The sequence below is a fragment of the Tenrec ecaudatus genome, chromosome 8, assembly GCF_050624435.1.
Source record: "Tenrec ecaudatus isolate mTenEca1 chromosome 8, mTenEca1.hap1, whole genome shotgun sequence".
In the NCBI taxonomy this organism is placed as follows: domain Eukaryota; kingdom Metazoa; phylum Chordata; class Mammalia; order Afrosoricida; family Tenrecidae; genus Tenrec; species Tenrec ecaudatus.
In genome coordinates, this window is record NC_134537.1 from 98812634 (window position 1) to 98827952 (window position 15319).

The 15319-nt window shown below is 38.0% G+C and overlaps 1 protein-coding gene across 1 annotated transcript; it reads right to left on the bottom strand.

Annotated features, from left to right (window-relative positions):
* Positions 1-1153: 1153 nt before the first annotated feature.
* Positions 1154-14906, bottom strand: LOC142454428 (indoleamine 2,3-dioxygenase 1-like). Its single transcript, XM_075555747.1, has 10 exons — positions 14794-14906; positions 12290-12385; positions 12059-12178; positions 8861-8979; positions 7932-7946; positions 5522-5621; positions 4865-4982; positions 3867-3918; positions 2788-2930; positions 1154-1767 (listed from the first exon to the last, which is right to left on the bottom strand). The coding sequence occupies exons 1-10, from the start codon at positions 14890-14892 to the stop codon at positions 1400-1402; spliced, it is 1230 nt and encodes a 409-aa protein (XP_075411862.1). The 5' UTR covers positions 14893-14906; the 3' UTR covers positions 1154-1399.
* Positions 14907-15319: the final 413 nt, after the last annotated feature.

Here is a 15319-nt window from a genome sequence, read left to right on the forward strand (position 1 = left end):
AAATGAGGACCTGATGCCAGGGACTTAGGTGGAGAGCAAATGTTTTGAGAAAAATGAGGGCAATGGATGTACAAATGTGCTTTACACAATTGATGTATGTATGGATCTGATAAGAGTTGTATGAACCTAATAAAATGATTTTTAAAAGTTATTTGTCTTTTACACAATGGAAAAGTATTTGTGCAAAGGCATTTGACTGGAAAGTCCAGAACCCTTCCTTGTGCTCATAAAGAACCTGTATGTAGACCACGAAGCAGTCATTTCAAGCAAGCAAGGGGGTACTTCACGGCTTAAAATCAGGAACAGTTTGCACCAAGGCTGTATACATTCATATATAAGGATTGACTCTATGAAGAAAATGCCCACTCTGGATTGGGGGGATTGTTATGAACAACATGCAATGCACAGATGGCATAACTTTCCTTGCTGAAAGTAAGGAGGCCTTAAAATACTTACAGCTTGAAAGTAAAGACTAAAAATTTCAGTATGAATTGCAACTCCAGAGGGAAAGAACACCTAAATTCTTACAACTGAATCAATCGATAGCATTAAGATAAATGGAGAAACGATTCAGTTCTGAAGGATTTCATTTTGCTTGGGTGAAAAATCAGTGCTCATGAAAGCAGCAGTCAGGATACCATCAACATGTTGTCTTGGGAATATCTGTTGAACAAGATCTTCTGAGAGGGTTAAAAGAGCCAGGGCATCACTTTGAGGACTAAAGCATGCCTGAAGTCAACCATAATGTGTACAGTGATGTTTTCAGTTGCCTCCTATTCGTGTGAAAGGTAGACAATGCATACAAAGAACTGATGCATTTGAACCATGGTATTGCTGAAGACTATTGAACATACTGAGACTTTTAGAGAAAACAAATCTATCGTGGAGGAAGCACAGTCAGAATGCTCCTTAGAAGTGAGGATGGTGAGACTTCGTCTCTCACACTTTGAACATGTAATCAGGAGAGACCAGTCCCCAGAAAAGCGTAGCACGCTTGCTATGGCAGAGCGTGAGTGAAAAAGGATAGATTTACAAGGAGCTCAAACACAGTCATTGTGACGATGATGCAGGACAGAGTCAGCATTTACTCAACCACACCTAACAATAATAGCAACAACCATCTTATTTATTGAATTTCTTTATTGCCTTCTAATATGCGCATTATAATCAGATTTGTTAGCAATTTTAATCACTATTTTTTGTTATTTTCATTCAAGAAATCTACAGGCAACAGAATCTTTTTTATGTTAAAATGTTTTGTAAGACAGGATTTATAAACTCTTACGTACTTTATGGATTACAACCAGTTTGATGGATAATGAATATTATTGATTATTAGGTCCATGACATGAATGTATACTCTTGTCTACTCCTGGCATAAAATGTTGCTGGGGTCACTTTAATCGTCCTGCAACTGATATTTCCTAGTGGTATCTCGTACACTCTTTAGAAATGTCATGAGATCAGTGCCCCCAGTTCCTTTGTTTTGGGGTTCAGATGGTTCTGACGAATCTCCAGGCTTTGGGTTTGTTGTTTGCTTCTTTTTTGAAGGAATCAGAATGTATTTGGTTACTATCTGCAAATGGTAGTCCCTCAGGGAGACAAGAGCTTCCACACACTCATTGTAAATATCTTTCAGGCCATCAGCATCTTCCCTTGAAAGGACAAAGTTTCGGACGGAGGGACCTTTCTCCAGTGTCTCAAGAAAGGCCTTGTGAGCTGGCGGCATATATGTCCTCATGTCCTGGAGGAATTCAGCACCAGATCCTAAAGGGGAAAGGAAAATTAAGGTAGTAAGAGGAGTAAAAAAAAAAATTAAAGAAAAAAAAATCACTGTGGGGGCTATTTTTCTAAGGTTAAACCAATGCATTTCAGATTAAAACTGACTCATATTTTTGCATGGCTGTAATCTTTGAGAAGTGCATCCTCAGGCATCACTGAGTGGGTTGAGAATATTAACCTTTCATCCATAGCACAGTGCTAAGCCATTGGTGTCACTCCAAGAATCCATGGGCTATCAACACAGGCCCTAACTAAAATTTATAATAAAGGATATGAATGCAATTACTGTGATTGAGATATCACCGCCCACACCACAGCAGAAACATTGAAGTAACACCTATCCTATTTGATGATGAAAGACTATTAGTCTTGTGCCTCGCAGTGATAACTGTTATGAGTGCAAAATTGTAGTTTTGAAAAGCATATTAGCCCAATTCATTCTTTCATAGTGAAAGTTTATTTAGTGTTCCCTCTCACTCGCTTAACATACTTGATCTCAATGATGGTGATATAAGTAGAGTATATATAAAATATTCTCAAAAGGTCATGATTCCAATTATAGGAGAGTTTAAGAAATACTTAATATTAAGTCAAAAGCCTATTTTAACCAACTCAGTCTTTTTCGCTTTGGCTCTGAATAGAAGTTTAGGCAACAGCGAGAAGTTCAGAGTTCTTCCCAGAGAGTCTCCCTCTCCCTCTTCCAGTTCCCGCGGAAGAACATAATGAATGTGGCCCTCTTTACACTTAGACAAAGGCATTGTCACTGGGCCATGAGGGGGCGCGGACATGAGAGTGGACAGTGAACAGTGCCCAACCCGCTCCTTGATATTAGTCTCTATTTCTCCACTTCAACTCAGTCCTGCCTCATGTGTAGGAAGCTTTCTCTTTCTGAATCGGATCTTACAGAGTACATGTTTCACCATGACTAAGCTTCAAACTATGAATCTTACAATGCTAAAAAAATTTAACCCAAACGGTGATCATTGCCTGTCATCACCAACTCACCATGTTCCTGCTGGATGCCCAGCAGGACATCAAAGCACTGAAAGACGCTGCTTTGGCCCGCGCTGCCCCCTGAAAACTGCTTGGGGGTATCCCAAACCCCTTCGTACAGGAGACCCTCCGGCAGCAGGGAGCTGCCTCGCCAACTACAACAGAAAGGGAAAAGTAAAATTCTATTGATCAATCATCAAAATTCAGATTTTAAAATTTTGCAGCCATGGTGAATAGAAGGTTTTGTGGATTAGGCATATTTCTTCAGTCTCTTTTCACATTAGTTCTGATCATTTTCATGAATGAAGATAAGTCATGAAAGTAGAGAGGATGAATCAATTATTGTCCAACTGATTTGTCTCATGGTCACACAGGAGACCCTCTGGCAGCAAAATGTCATTGGGTTAATTGTCAATATTCAGATATAAAACTCTCACAGCAGAGGCTAAGTAGAAGGTAATATTGGCTAGACGGATGCCCGAGTCTTCGACCATGTCTTTCTTTTTCCACGAATGAGGATGAGTTATGAAAGTAGGAAGGACTGAACCAAAGAAAACCAAATTAATGTATCTCTTGCCGATCTCCCATGTCTCAGATTGGAATAACTTCATGGCTTTGTCATTGCAGTGCGCTTTTGGAAAAGTATCCGCAGGTCTTTCTTCTGAGGCACTTTAGAATGCATTCAAGCTACCAACATGTTGTCAACAGCCCAGTCATTCAACAGAACTCAGTATAGCAGCCATCAGCATTGTCTTTGAAATGACTAGCTCTCCGGTACTCCCCCCCTCCCCACCGCCCAGCGGTAATTCCTAGATGAGTAATAATGGGTAAATTATTCTTTTTCTAAACATGCATTTTTAAATTGGAGGGAAAATTGTGTCCTAAACTTGATGCCATTGGGGACTATCACCGCAGATTTGTTCTTTCATTATTTACTGAGAGAGAAAGATGAGGTTTTCTGTTCCCACAAGCACTGAAAACCCCGCAAAGCATTTCTTTCTACTCAGTCGAAAAGCTTGCTGTGAGTCAGAATCGACTCTGTAGCAGCGACTTCAATGTTTTTAAAGAAATTCAAGAATAAAACTACATACCCAGACAAGTATATTCGAAGAACGTTGAAAAATACATTTGGGTCCACATGGTCTGTGAAAAGATGGAGTAAATTTAATTAAGTGGCATCAGAGTTACTGTGAGAAGCTAACCTAGATAAAATAAGGTGGGGGGGGGGGAAGGTGTTTTAAGCAATTGGAATTTAATTCCTGACAGACTTCAGGAGAGGCATTAGGTCAACTTTTTTCAGAAAAAAAGTCCCAGGCGAGGCCCTCTCACCACAGGTCTTCACAAAACACTCTAAGCCTGCTTCTCAGGCTAATATCTAGGAGCCTGGGCTTACTCATCATTCAGACACCACACAGATAAAACTCTCAACCTTTCCTCAGCACTGCTTCATGTGATTATGGACATGAAGGACTAATTACATACATACAAAAGAAAGGAGACACAGAGAGAGACAGAGAGACAGTATATTACTGTCTTCCTCCTAAAAGCTTATTAACCCATATGATTTGGAAACCCATCTCCTTGCCAAAGACTAATAAACAACTCAAAGCCCACTACTAATAAACAATCACATCATTGTTAGGGTGTCCTGTAGTAAGACAATTATTTTGCTAATCTCTGTTTATGTTTTTTCTTAGTTTATTGTTGTTTGAATTGTTTATTTTATAAGCACTTTGAGGTCAATGCCTTTTCTCTGTCACTCCTTGGTTGGGGTGTAAAAACCCAGACTTAACAGAGGGCTTCTATCCAGCCTCAAGTTCTCTAGGACTTAAAGCAACTGGTTTGCTTGGCAAGTTTTCCGTTTAATTTCTATGCGATGTTAGATTATGCACATATCTGCCTGGATTAAGATAGTCTTATCTGTAAGATAGAAATAATAAAATATATTGCATAGAGAGTGTTTTGGTTGAGATACACTACATCCGTTGGAAGCACACGGAAAAAATGTTGCTTTCGCTTCCTATTCCTCCACCGCTTCAGATAATGAAAACATTTCCCTGGCAGGTCTAATACTGCGTAACACACTTACTGTGGATCTCTTCAAACACTTCATGGACTCTGAACAGGCATGCAGTGATCTCCCTCAGTGCATCTTTACATTTAGCCTGGTGCTGCTGTTGAACTGCATCTAAGAGACTGGGAATTTGCTAAAAGGAGAAGAAAAAAGAAAGAAAAACATTTTGACATTCCTAGAAAAAAATGGCACAGAAAATATTACCCCCAAGTTATTAATTCTTAAAGTAAATATGCAGTTTCCACACCTTTCCTTAGCTGCATACAGTTTCAGCAGTTGGCTACTGTTCTTTATCCAGTTTGAATTTAAAGATAAGCTTATATCATACTTCCATTGTTTAAAAAATATTTACATTTGTTCACATTATAGTAAAAGACATTAGAATTATGTCACTATGGGTTACAATTTCAATGCCAAATGGCATGGAAAATATTTGCTTATCTTTGAAGTATCAAATTTGACTGTCTATATCTATTTTGTACCTATATTTTAGGTGATAACACAGAATTGGACAAAATAGGTATACCTATCCTTAATTAAATGATTAAATGTTTCCTAAAGTCAGACTGTTAATATAAATGAATATAATTTATGCTTGGTATATTTCCATTACTAAAGGATTGACTTGCTATGCCAATCAAGAGCTAAGTGTCCCTGGGTGGGTGGACGTACTTTGATTGCTGCAGCCGCTGCTAGTTCCACCAGGAGGGACATCAGGAAGAACCCTCTGTCGCAGCCATCCCCGGGAAAGAAGAACAGGATGTCCATGTTCCTAAGGAAAAAGGAAATACCTTTTTTTTTAATTCTGTGAAATTTTAGAGTATTTCATGGTTGCAAAACGTGTTTATTTAACCTATTTAGCTATCAAAATACTTTTGTGAAATACAGAGGACAGGTTTTATTACTCCCATTATGTAAATGATGGCTGAATCAGTTTTGTTAGGTAGGTAGGTTGTCTAAGATCATATATTAAATAGGAAGTTAAGGTGGGAGTTGAACTTCTTAAAACTCCAAAGACTAGTTTTAGTTCCCATTATTTTTCTACTTTAAACACACACACACACATAACCTGGTGTCACAGTGGATTGTGTTTTGGGCTGCTAACCAGAAGATTAGAAGTTCAGACCTCAGCAGACTCGCTGTATGAGACAAGGTTCTCTGTTCCTGTCAGGATTTAGAGTCTTGGAAACCCAAAGGGGCAATTTTACTGTTAGAAAGTCACTCTGAGTAAGATTGGATTTGATGGTGGTGAGTATGAGTCTATATATTCAATTTACCATATATTATATACTCAAAATTTTAGCAGTCTCTGGGAGATATTGCTTAAGGAAGTAGTCTTCTTAGTAAATATGTTTGCTAATTTGTTTCAGTTGCTCACGGACTCTAAGGCGATGTGCTTTACAAAGAAATTGGCAAATGTAAGTCATAGGGTAGAGCACAGTTTTCTGTGACTACATTGTTTGAGTTGGCTTGAACTTGACTTCAGTGTGTATATGTGTATGAATACTGTGGCCATTAACTTCATAGTCCTGAAGCAGTTTATTTGCTATGTGACCTTGAGTAAGCTATTTCATCTGTTTCATTGTTCCCATTTAAAAAATGAAACTGATGAGGCCATGCTTCAGTTTTAAATCTTCAGTAGATTCCTGTTTAAGATGTGTTTAACATTAACATTCTCACAGGAGGCAACATTGTCCTCCCCTTAATCATATATATATATATATGATGTATATGATCATAATATAGATAAGTTTCTCCTCGTTATATTTTGTGTGTCGAATCTGCTATCCACCCTCCACTTCTGGCCACGGCCCATGGTTTTCGACGGCCCATCGTTTTCTCATCAGCTCTTCCCTCCACTAAGAACACATCACACATTTGCCTTTAGCTCATCCCTTCAGCTTCCTGGTCACACACACACGATTAAGGACTTTGCTGCTAACGTGCAGGGCTGGCAGTGGAAACCCACCCTAAGTTTCTGCAGCAGAAACACCTGCAGTCTGCTTCTGTAAAGATTACAGCCAAGAAAACCAGGTGAGGCAGATCTACTGGAGAAAGAAATGGGGTCCCTATGAGCCAGAATCCATCCCAGATCACCCAACAACCACAGCAGCGGCGAGTGCCTATTTAGCCATCAGTGCTCAGCTTAAATTGTAGACTTTATATAGCAATTTTTATCACTGTACATACTTTTATTGCATTAGCCTAACATCATTAGGACAGGCTTTCCCAGTTGCTTTCAAGTCGATCTGGGCTCATGGTGGTCCTGTGCGTGTTAATGTAGAACTTTGGCCACCAAGGATTTTCCCAGGATGGCCAGGCCTTTCCTCTGCGCTTCCTCGGAACATCTGACAGGGCTTGAAGCGCCAAGTGTACTAATGGCTTCCGCCACGCAGTCTGACGGCTAATTTAAAAGGATTGCCTGTATCCTAGCTCTCAAGGTTTTTCTCAGAACATATGTTAACCACTGGAGGAAGGATTAGATAAAAAGGGAAAAGTTTTTCCACAACTGCTTATCAATCCTGGCAACTAATTCTGGCCACAGGTGTCAATAGGTCGTAGATACCCAGATATGTGTGTATTTGGTATTTATGCATATTGATTGCATATATATTCATTCAGGTTGTATTTATGGATATGTAAATACCTACAGTATCAAGCAGACACAGTCACATCACCAAACCAAAGGAGAGAAAGAGAAAATAAACTCATTGCTTTCGAGTCGATTCCAACTCAGAGCGGCCCGATAGGACAGAGTAGAACTGACCTTGTGGTTTCAGACTGGAACTCTTCATGAGAGTGGCAAGCCTCGTCTTTCTTCTGAAGATAGGCTGGTGATTTTGAACTTCTAACCTTGTGGTTAGTAAACCAAGAAGCCCACCATCTAACCGCTATGACACCAGGACTTCAGTCACAGATACAATCAAGGACTGAACTTACTCATTCTTTAAATAATTACTTGAGTTATTTTTATGACAGAATCTAACTGATTTAAAAAACAGCCATTTGGGGGATTTGATAAACCTATATCCACTTAAAATAATAAATAATTTTGAGAGTGAAACAAAAAACAAATACTTACTCATAAGTCAGGGGTCTATGAAATCAACCAAGATGCAACGAGTCATTTGGAAGAAAGAAAAAGAAATTTACAAATCAAATGGTTCCAAATTATTGTTAAGAAATTTAGTATTACTAATCTAGCAAAAGTATGACATAGGTTAAAAAAAAACATTTGTGGTGATTTTTATAGTTCTAAGTAGAAATTGCAAACACTTGGGACTTTGAGAGTGAAACAGAAGACTCAATCTGAAAGGAACAAACATGGATAGGCAAAATTGGTAGGTGCTAATAAGATTAATAAGAATGAAGCCCTTTCAGTTTGGGTACCTCATTTTCTGGAAAGCACCTGTGAAGATACAGTTCCCGGCTTCGGGGACAATGTATTCATTCCTTCGTGTAGAAGAGCCCATCGCTAAATGGTTCCTAGGGGCTTCCATCTCTAGTTAGGAAAATGTGGTGATTTTTAATATAACTGGCTGCTTACATCTTAAATTTGTAGAATTTTAAAAGCAGATTCATCAGAGAATACAAAGCAGATACTAAATGCTCATATTCTATGATTACACTTATCAGAGATCCAATAACAGAAAAGAACCGTAGTTTTTGGTGAAACAGATCAGACATATCATTACCTGCACCACCAGGCAACCTAATGGGATTTGGGACAAAAAATAATTTCCTGGGATGATATAAATATTCATTCTCTTTCTTGTAATGGCAATTATCTGTGGAAAATTTACCAAACTGAAAACTTAGGTCTGAACCTTTCACTCTCTGTCCCTTTTAAAGTTCTCTCATATATGCACAATTCTTTGGTCATAGTTACAACAGTCACAAACCATATGCAGCAACAGAATTGTACTGAGAAAAATTAAACCAGCATTTAATTACCATTTGAATTCAATAGAATATACCCTTTCAATTAATGTTGTAATCTAAAGGACATACCCATTTGGATCCTTTTTCTTCCAGTTTGCCAAGACACAGTCTGCATAAGCCAGAATAGGACGTAGACCCAGCTTCTCCGAGAGTTTGCAGTAAGGGACAGCAATGTTTCTTGGCAGAATCTAATTAAAACACACTATTTATTATTAAATTTCTCAAGTTTCCTACCTCTTCTTATATACCAAATATTATCTGTCCATAAGAGGGCATTTTTAAACCAATCAAGTCTTACTTGTTTTCTTCCTCATTTCAGAATGTATATTGATAATTATTAATGGCCATATTTTAAACTTACATTGTAGACAAAACCTAATCACAGAGCAAAATAGGTAATGAGCAAGGAGAATAAGCCTAAGATGCACCCCTGACTTCATATTGTCTTTGTGAATGTTTGCATTCATTCATTCATCTATTTGCCGTACAAATATTTACTAAACATTTATCCTATGCAAGGCACCATATTACCCACTGATAAAACATTGATAAAAAGATAAAAGTTATTATCTGAAATAAGTGCCATCATTTTCAATCAGTACTTTTGTAGATGAGAAAAATAAAAGTATAGATAGATTGCTGATTTTGGACCACCATGCAGAAAGAAACTCTCTGACCCGAATATTTAACAGAAAGATATTGGCACTCAGCCTTAAATATTCATGGTGGTTCAAGGAAGAATCTGCTTTACTCTAGTCCTTGATCTCTAGGCAGACCTATCTCAATTGGAGGGATACATTTGTTTAGCCCAACGATTTTATTATCTATCCTTTCATCAGAGGAAATATAAAATTTGGAATTGAAAATTGTGATAATAATTCAGCCTCTTTTTTCCCTTTCTCCCTCTTTCCCTTTCTTTCTTCTTATCTCCGAGTTTACCACAAATAGAATTCTGCTTTCTGTTCAGTAGGGTGGTCATAGGTTTCTGTCTTCCAGGGCAATCCAACAATTGTCCAAGTAGGTGAATTAGTCTGATTAATTCTGTCCTGTACTTTGAAGAGGATCCATTTTCCCCATATTGAAGCTCTACTAGGAACAAAGGTGTTATTTATGTTCGTCTGCATGACTGCATCTATCAATTGGTTTATCATGGAATTGTCCAATGTAATCATTAGCATAATCAAAGTCACATTCTATGACAGGGCTATGTTGAGCTAATGCTAGGCAGGCAGGGATGTATTGCTAGTCAATGGCAGTGAGTGGTACCCTGCCAGTGGTGGAGCACTTGCATCCCTTATGCTCACGGCAGCATTGTGGAAAAACCATGACTTAGCCTAGTTCCCTATAGCTAGTGATGCCATGTCTCCAAGAGGACAAATGTTACCACAGAAACATTGGCAATCCATGCCATGGCTAGATGCGTGCCTTCCGTTCCAGCACTCGTGCCTCTGGGAATTGGAATACTTTTGTTTCAGTTGTTATTTATATCAGGTATCACAAAGGAAGAAATTTTACCCCTCTCAGATCTAGAAAAAACATTCAAGAAAATAAGATGGAAGGAAATTTAATGATTACCTTGATAGGATTTGGCATATAGCTTTATTAAAGCAAATGTGTGGCTGATAAGAAGCTCCGGTGTTAATTCTTATCTATTCTCAATAAAAAGGCTATATATTGATTTATCTTTTGTCCATTTATTTTCGCCTTTCAAAAGTTTTTCACTGACCATACCAGTTCCTCAGATACATATAAAAGATACCAAAGCTGAACACATTAAGCAATTCGGATCTCCTGAAGGATAAATTTCATTGCTACTTGTGCCATGGACACTTTGGTCTCCACAGGCTTTGCCTCTGCTCCTGTTGCTAGTCTGCTCCTTTCCCATTCTCTGCACTCTGTCAATCTTCTAAGTTGTAACTGAAGTCCTCCTTCCTACTTGAGCGAGACACGATCAGTTCAACTAATACATTCAACCTTGTTCTTCTGTTCTTAGCATATGTTGCCTTGAACTACTATTTCTTTTTTCTAGATTGTCCCTATGCTTTTAGTTAGATTCTTAATTTTTTTAAGTTATTAACAATATGTGGTTAGTTATATTTTACATTTGATTATAAAACTAGATCTAGTGTTAACCTTAGTTTAGTGTAATTTTAGAATCTAGGTGTGAAAAATGTTCAATAGGTGCAGTTGAGTCGATTCCAACTCATAGGGACCTTATAGGATAGAGTAGAACTCTTCCATAGGGTTTCTGAGGCTGTACATCTTATCATTGTTAGGGAAGCCGATTATCGCTCCTCTTTCTTCCATAGAACAGTGGTGTTTACAAACTACTGAACTTTCGTTGACAGAGCAAACACCCCACTGGGCCAGCAAGCCTCCTGTTGATGAATGTGAGGACGGACAAAGTGTCCCCATAATTACAGGGTGCAGATTCCTCTTCTTTTCATTTCCGTAAATGGTTCATCAGAGAAGTGAACTGCAAGGGCGTCTCTGTCTTCAAGCAGCTTAGGGGGAAAAAATCACTAAATAAAACATCAATTGCTCCTATTCATAGAAAAGAGACTTCCACTAAAGGATAAAAGATGCCTCCAGACATTGTATTCTTTCTCCTCGTTGAAAATATAGGCATTGTGGTTTGTCTTTGGTTCATGAGATGAGGGTGCAAGGTATCAAGTGGAATGCCTAAGTAAATTTGCATAATTCATTGGGCCTACATAACAAAACATATTGATTATTTGAGATTCAAATTTCACTGGACAGCCTGAGCTTCTCTTGCTGAATAAAATAGACATAATAAGAATGAGAATAAAGGGTGTTTATTGCCCGACTAGTTGGAGAATCAACAGAGATAGTTTGCAAGTATTATTTTACTTCATGTATTCATGTGCTTTACACCTATCCCTTAGTGTGAAGTTACTATGAAAGATTACTTTCATAATGACTTTATTTAGAAGTTTTGCATTATATCAACTGCTGCTGTTACATATGTAGCAATGAAAAAAGTTTCAATTATAATTTACAAGAGAAAAAGATATTATGTATATGAACAGGAAAAGTCACTTTGTTATAGTATTTAAATAAGTGACTAAAATAAAATTATAATAGTCAACATTAATTTAAATTAAGTAACTGGATTATTTTCCCCATTTATTTTTTTGTTATTCAAGTTTAGAAAAATATAGTTATATTGCATTGAGAATCAACTACCTTAAATTTCAATGGGAATACCTGCCAGGTAGCACAAGCGATATGAGGAGAACTCCATACCTTACAGACGTCGTCACCACCTTTGTTCCACACATATGCCATGGTGATGTAGCCCAGGGCCAGGTGTGCCAGGCGCTGCGACTTGTGCCCCTTCAGGTCATCAATGCTGAGCTCAGGCACCTGAGAGCACAAGGAGTGGTTGACTCCAATCAGTTTGGGTGAAAGGTGTTGCTTCAAGACCAAGACTAAGAATCTATGAAAGGAGGCGATTACATAACACACAGTTCAAACCTCTTTGACTCTTGCTCGTAATTCGTCATTCTCAATCAGCGCAGGCAGATTTTTAGCAATACAAATCCATTCAGCGTACTTCTCAGGTAGTTCCTCCTGGAAGAAGAGAAACGGGACTTTTATTTATTAATTGACTTTATTGTAAAATCTGATTGACTTCCCACTGATAGACTGCTTTCCCCCCACACCCATTCTGTGCAAAGCCGCTCTCACTTTCGCCCGTGTGTCTAATAGTGGCGGCATTGGCATTGCCATCCGTACACACAGGAAGCAAGCCTTCCTCTGTGTTCCTGCTCCCTTCTGTTCAAACCCTTTCACCTACTCACTGCACAATTCCAGCAAAATATTCCTGACTTCTCTTCCAACACTTGGTTTTCATTAATCCCTTTGTATTCTACCTTTACACCATGTGAAGTCTTTCAAAGTTATCTATGGTTTGCTTCTCAAGGATATTTTTATTATTTGAACAGAAGAAAAATAGGATTCACTGCATTTCAGGAGGCAATTATATCAATACTTTTATATGTGCCGTCATATATTTCTCTGTGAATTCTATTGGCTGTCTCAAAACTAGTTTTATATCTATGTCAAATAGAGAAACTGCGGGTTCGTTTATATAATTTGTTTTGTACATATAGTTTATTAGTATTCAAATATGAGTCTTTGAATACAACTTTTTACATGATTCAGTGTGTCATGGCAAAGATCATTTTGTGCTTTTGAGCCCACATATCTCCTAGGACTTCACACAGCACTGAGCATGCAGGAAGTGCTGCATATACTCCTCCATGGTGATTGACTACTTTGGTTTCACAATAGGCTTATCTCAAGGTAAATAAGTTCCAAGGAGATCCAAATGAAAGTTCCTCCACAGAGCCTAGATACTTATGAGCTCAGATAAGGAAGAAATATGGCAACAAAAGCCCTAGGAAACGCCCTGAACTGACATGCCACTCCCAAAACAATTTCCCAGCTTCCTACTCCTATGACTCTTTCACTGCCTATTTTGAGGCAAGCTTTTATGGGTCAAAACTAATGCTGCATGATGAGGCCTCAATACAAATTGATAAATAAATATATAGACACAGGTCTAGTTTTAAACTTTAAAAAGCATTAATATTAAAGTAAGTTATAAAACCAAACTAATGTATTATATCATTGAAAAATTCCAAGCTTCTGCTTTGGCCATGCTTATCAGCTGGGGCAGTATTTTTCAGCCATGAGCATTCAGACAGCATAACCCCCGCCACCCCCCCGCCACACACACACACACAATACTGGCCTATTCTCATTCGCCCGGGAGTTTTTTCCTTGACTATACAAACAATGCCTCAGAGCCTTATGGGAAATCTGCTAGATTTGAAGTGCAGTTTTTATCTATGTATATTTGCTTTAACCCTTGCAATATGTTCTACATATCTCCATAATTACCACGATTAGTTTACTTTTTAAAAAAGAATCAACTCTTAAAAAGCTTTCCATTAACTTCTATTGTTTTTAGAGATTTTATATTCTTATATTAAGTCTTTCAGCTTCCATTTCTAATGTGTGTGTGCGTGTGTGTGTGTGTGTGTGTGTGTGTGTGTGTGTGTGTGGCGGGGGGTGAGTCCGTAGAGGGTAGATCTGAGTATTATTGATTTGTGCATGCAAATCAAACTAGGTGCTTTAGTAATATCATTAAAGCAGACATGTCCTTTCCATAAAATAGCAATTTAAAGAGGAAACTTATATTAGAAGGAAAATGTGGCTTCCCATTTATCTATACCATGCATGCTTTTTTACAAGATTTTCTTTCTAAGGCAGTTCGCCGAGAGCTTTAATACTATATCGGCATGTTCTATAGGTTTTGTATTTCGATGGTATGAACTCATGTAAATTTACAAAATTTTCACAAGATGTAACTCATTGAAATAAGTCCAGAATCCTCTCCTGGAACTTCATATAACATATTAAACCCAGGAGTGAATAATAATAATGTTAAAAACAATCATGAAAGGCATTGTCTTCCAAAGCTCAGGTTCTAACTCCAGGACTTAATAACTGGGTGAGCTTGGACAGCTGCTGATTGTCTGACTCCCTTTTTACCCCGGTCTCAGAAGGGAGATAAGGATAATCACATGCATACCTTTTAGGGTGTTGATGAGGTTGAATGGGTTACTACAAGTAAATTGCTTTAGAAAACTGATATACAAGCATTTGGTGATTGAAATATTATCGATAAGTTGTTTTACATGGTATTCTTTCAAAAACAAATAGGAAAATGCAATTCTTGTGTCAAATATATTTGCTCATATATATGCTTTGGGTTTCATTGCTGTTAAAATAGCAAAGACACATATTAGCTGAGACAACCAAACAGTAGGTAGAGGTGACAAGCCTTTCTAAAATATCACAAAAGTTGCTTACTGTGGCATCTCAGAAACCTAACCAAATGACTAACTAGCTAGTCACGACATGTAATATGCAGAAAATACATTTGACCCCAATCCCATGCCCTATCTTACCAGTGGATCTAGAAGAACAAAGCCCAGGTCTTCATCTATGTGGAATTTTTCATGAATGTTCCTAAAAGCGTCCATAGGAAGGATCTTTTCTTGGGCCATTCTTGCAGTCCAGTTCTCTGGCCCCTGTGAGTCTGCTGTGCTCCAGAGCATCTATTTATATGAGTGGTTGCTATGACCAGTGATCAGGGCACTTCTTATTTAGGCAAGAGAGAAGGGTTACTGTAAGAATGGTTTCATTTTCTGTTTTCCTTAGTCGTCTTATGAGAACATAAGACCACAAAGGCATCTCTGTCCATTCTGTTTAGAAACTGAAAGTTAATAATCCCTATGAAAATTTTCCCTCTATAAAATCACCTAGGAGGACAGATAGATCTAATCAAAATCATCCAAATCAATAAGAACAATAAAGCAAGCTGCATTGAACACTAATGACAGAAGAGCTGGTGACTGTGGGAGGACATCGACGTCATCATTCATGAGGAAAGAAAATGCTCATACATTTTCTAATGCCTCCTCTCGTAGTAAC

What these genes read in the sequence shown, in the direction of transcription:
- LOC142454428 (XM_075555747.1), bottom strand. Translation starts at nt 14,892, where the DNA reads ATGGCCCAAGAAAAGATCCTTCCTATGGACGCTTTTAGGAACATTCAT. An exon ending in TACGAGCAAGAGTCAAAGAG is followed by an intron (nt 12,179 to 12,289) that starts GTTTGAACTGTG and finishes TTGTGCTCTCAG; the next exon opens with GTGCCTGAGCTCAGCATTGA. An exon ending in GGGCATCCAGCAGGAACATG is followed by an intron (nt 1,768 to 2,787) that starts GTGAGTTGGTGA and finishes TTTCCCCTTTAG; the next exon opens with GATCTGGTGCTGAATTCCTC.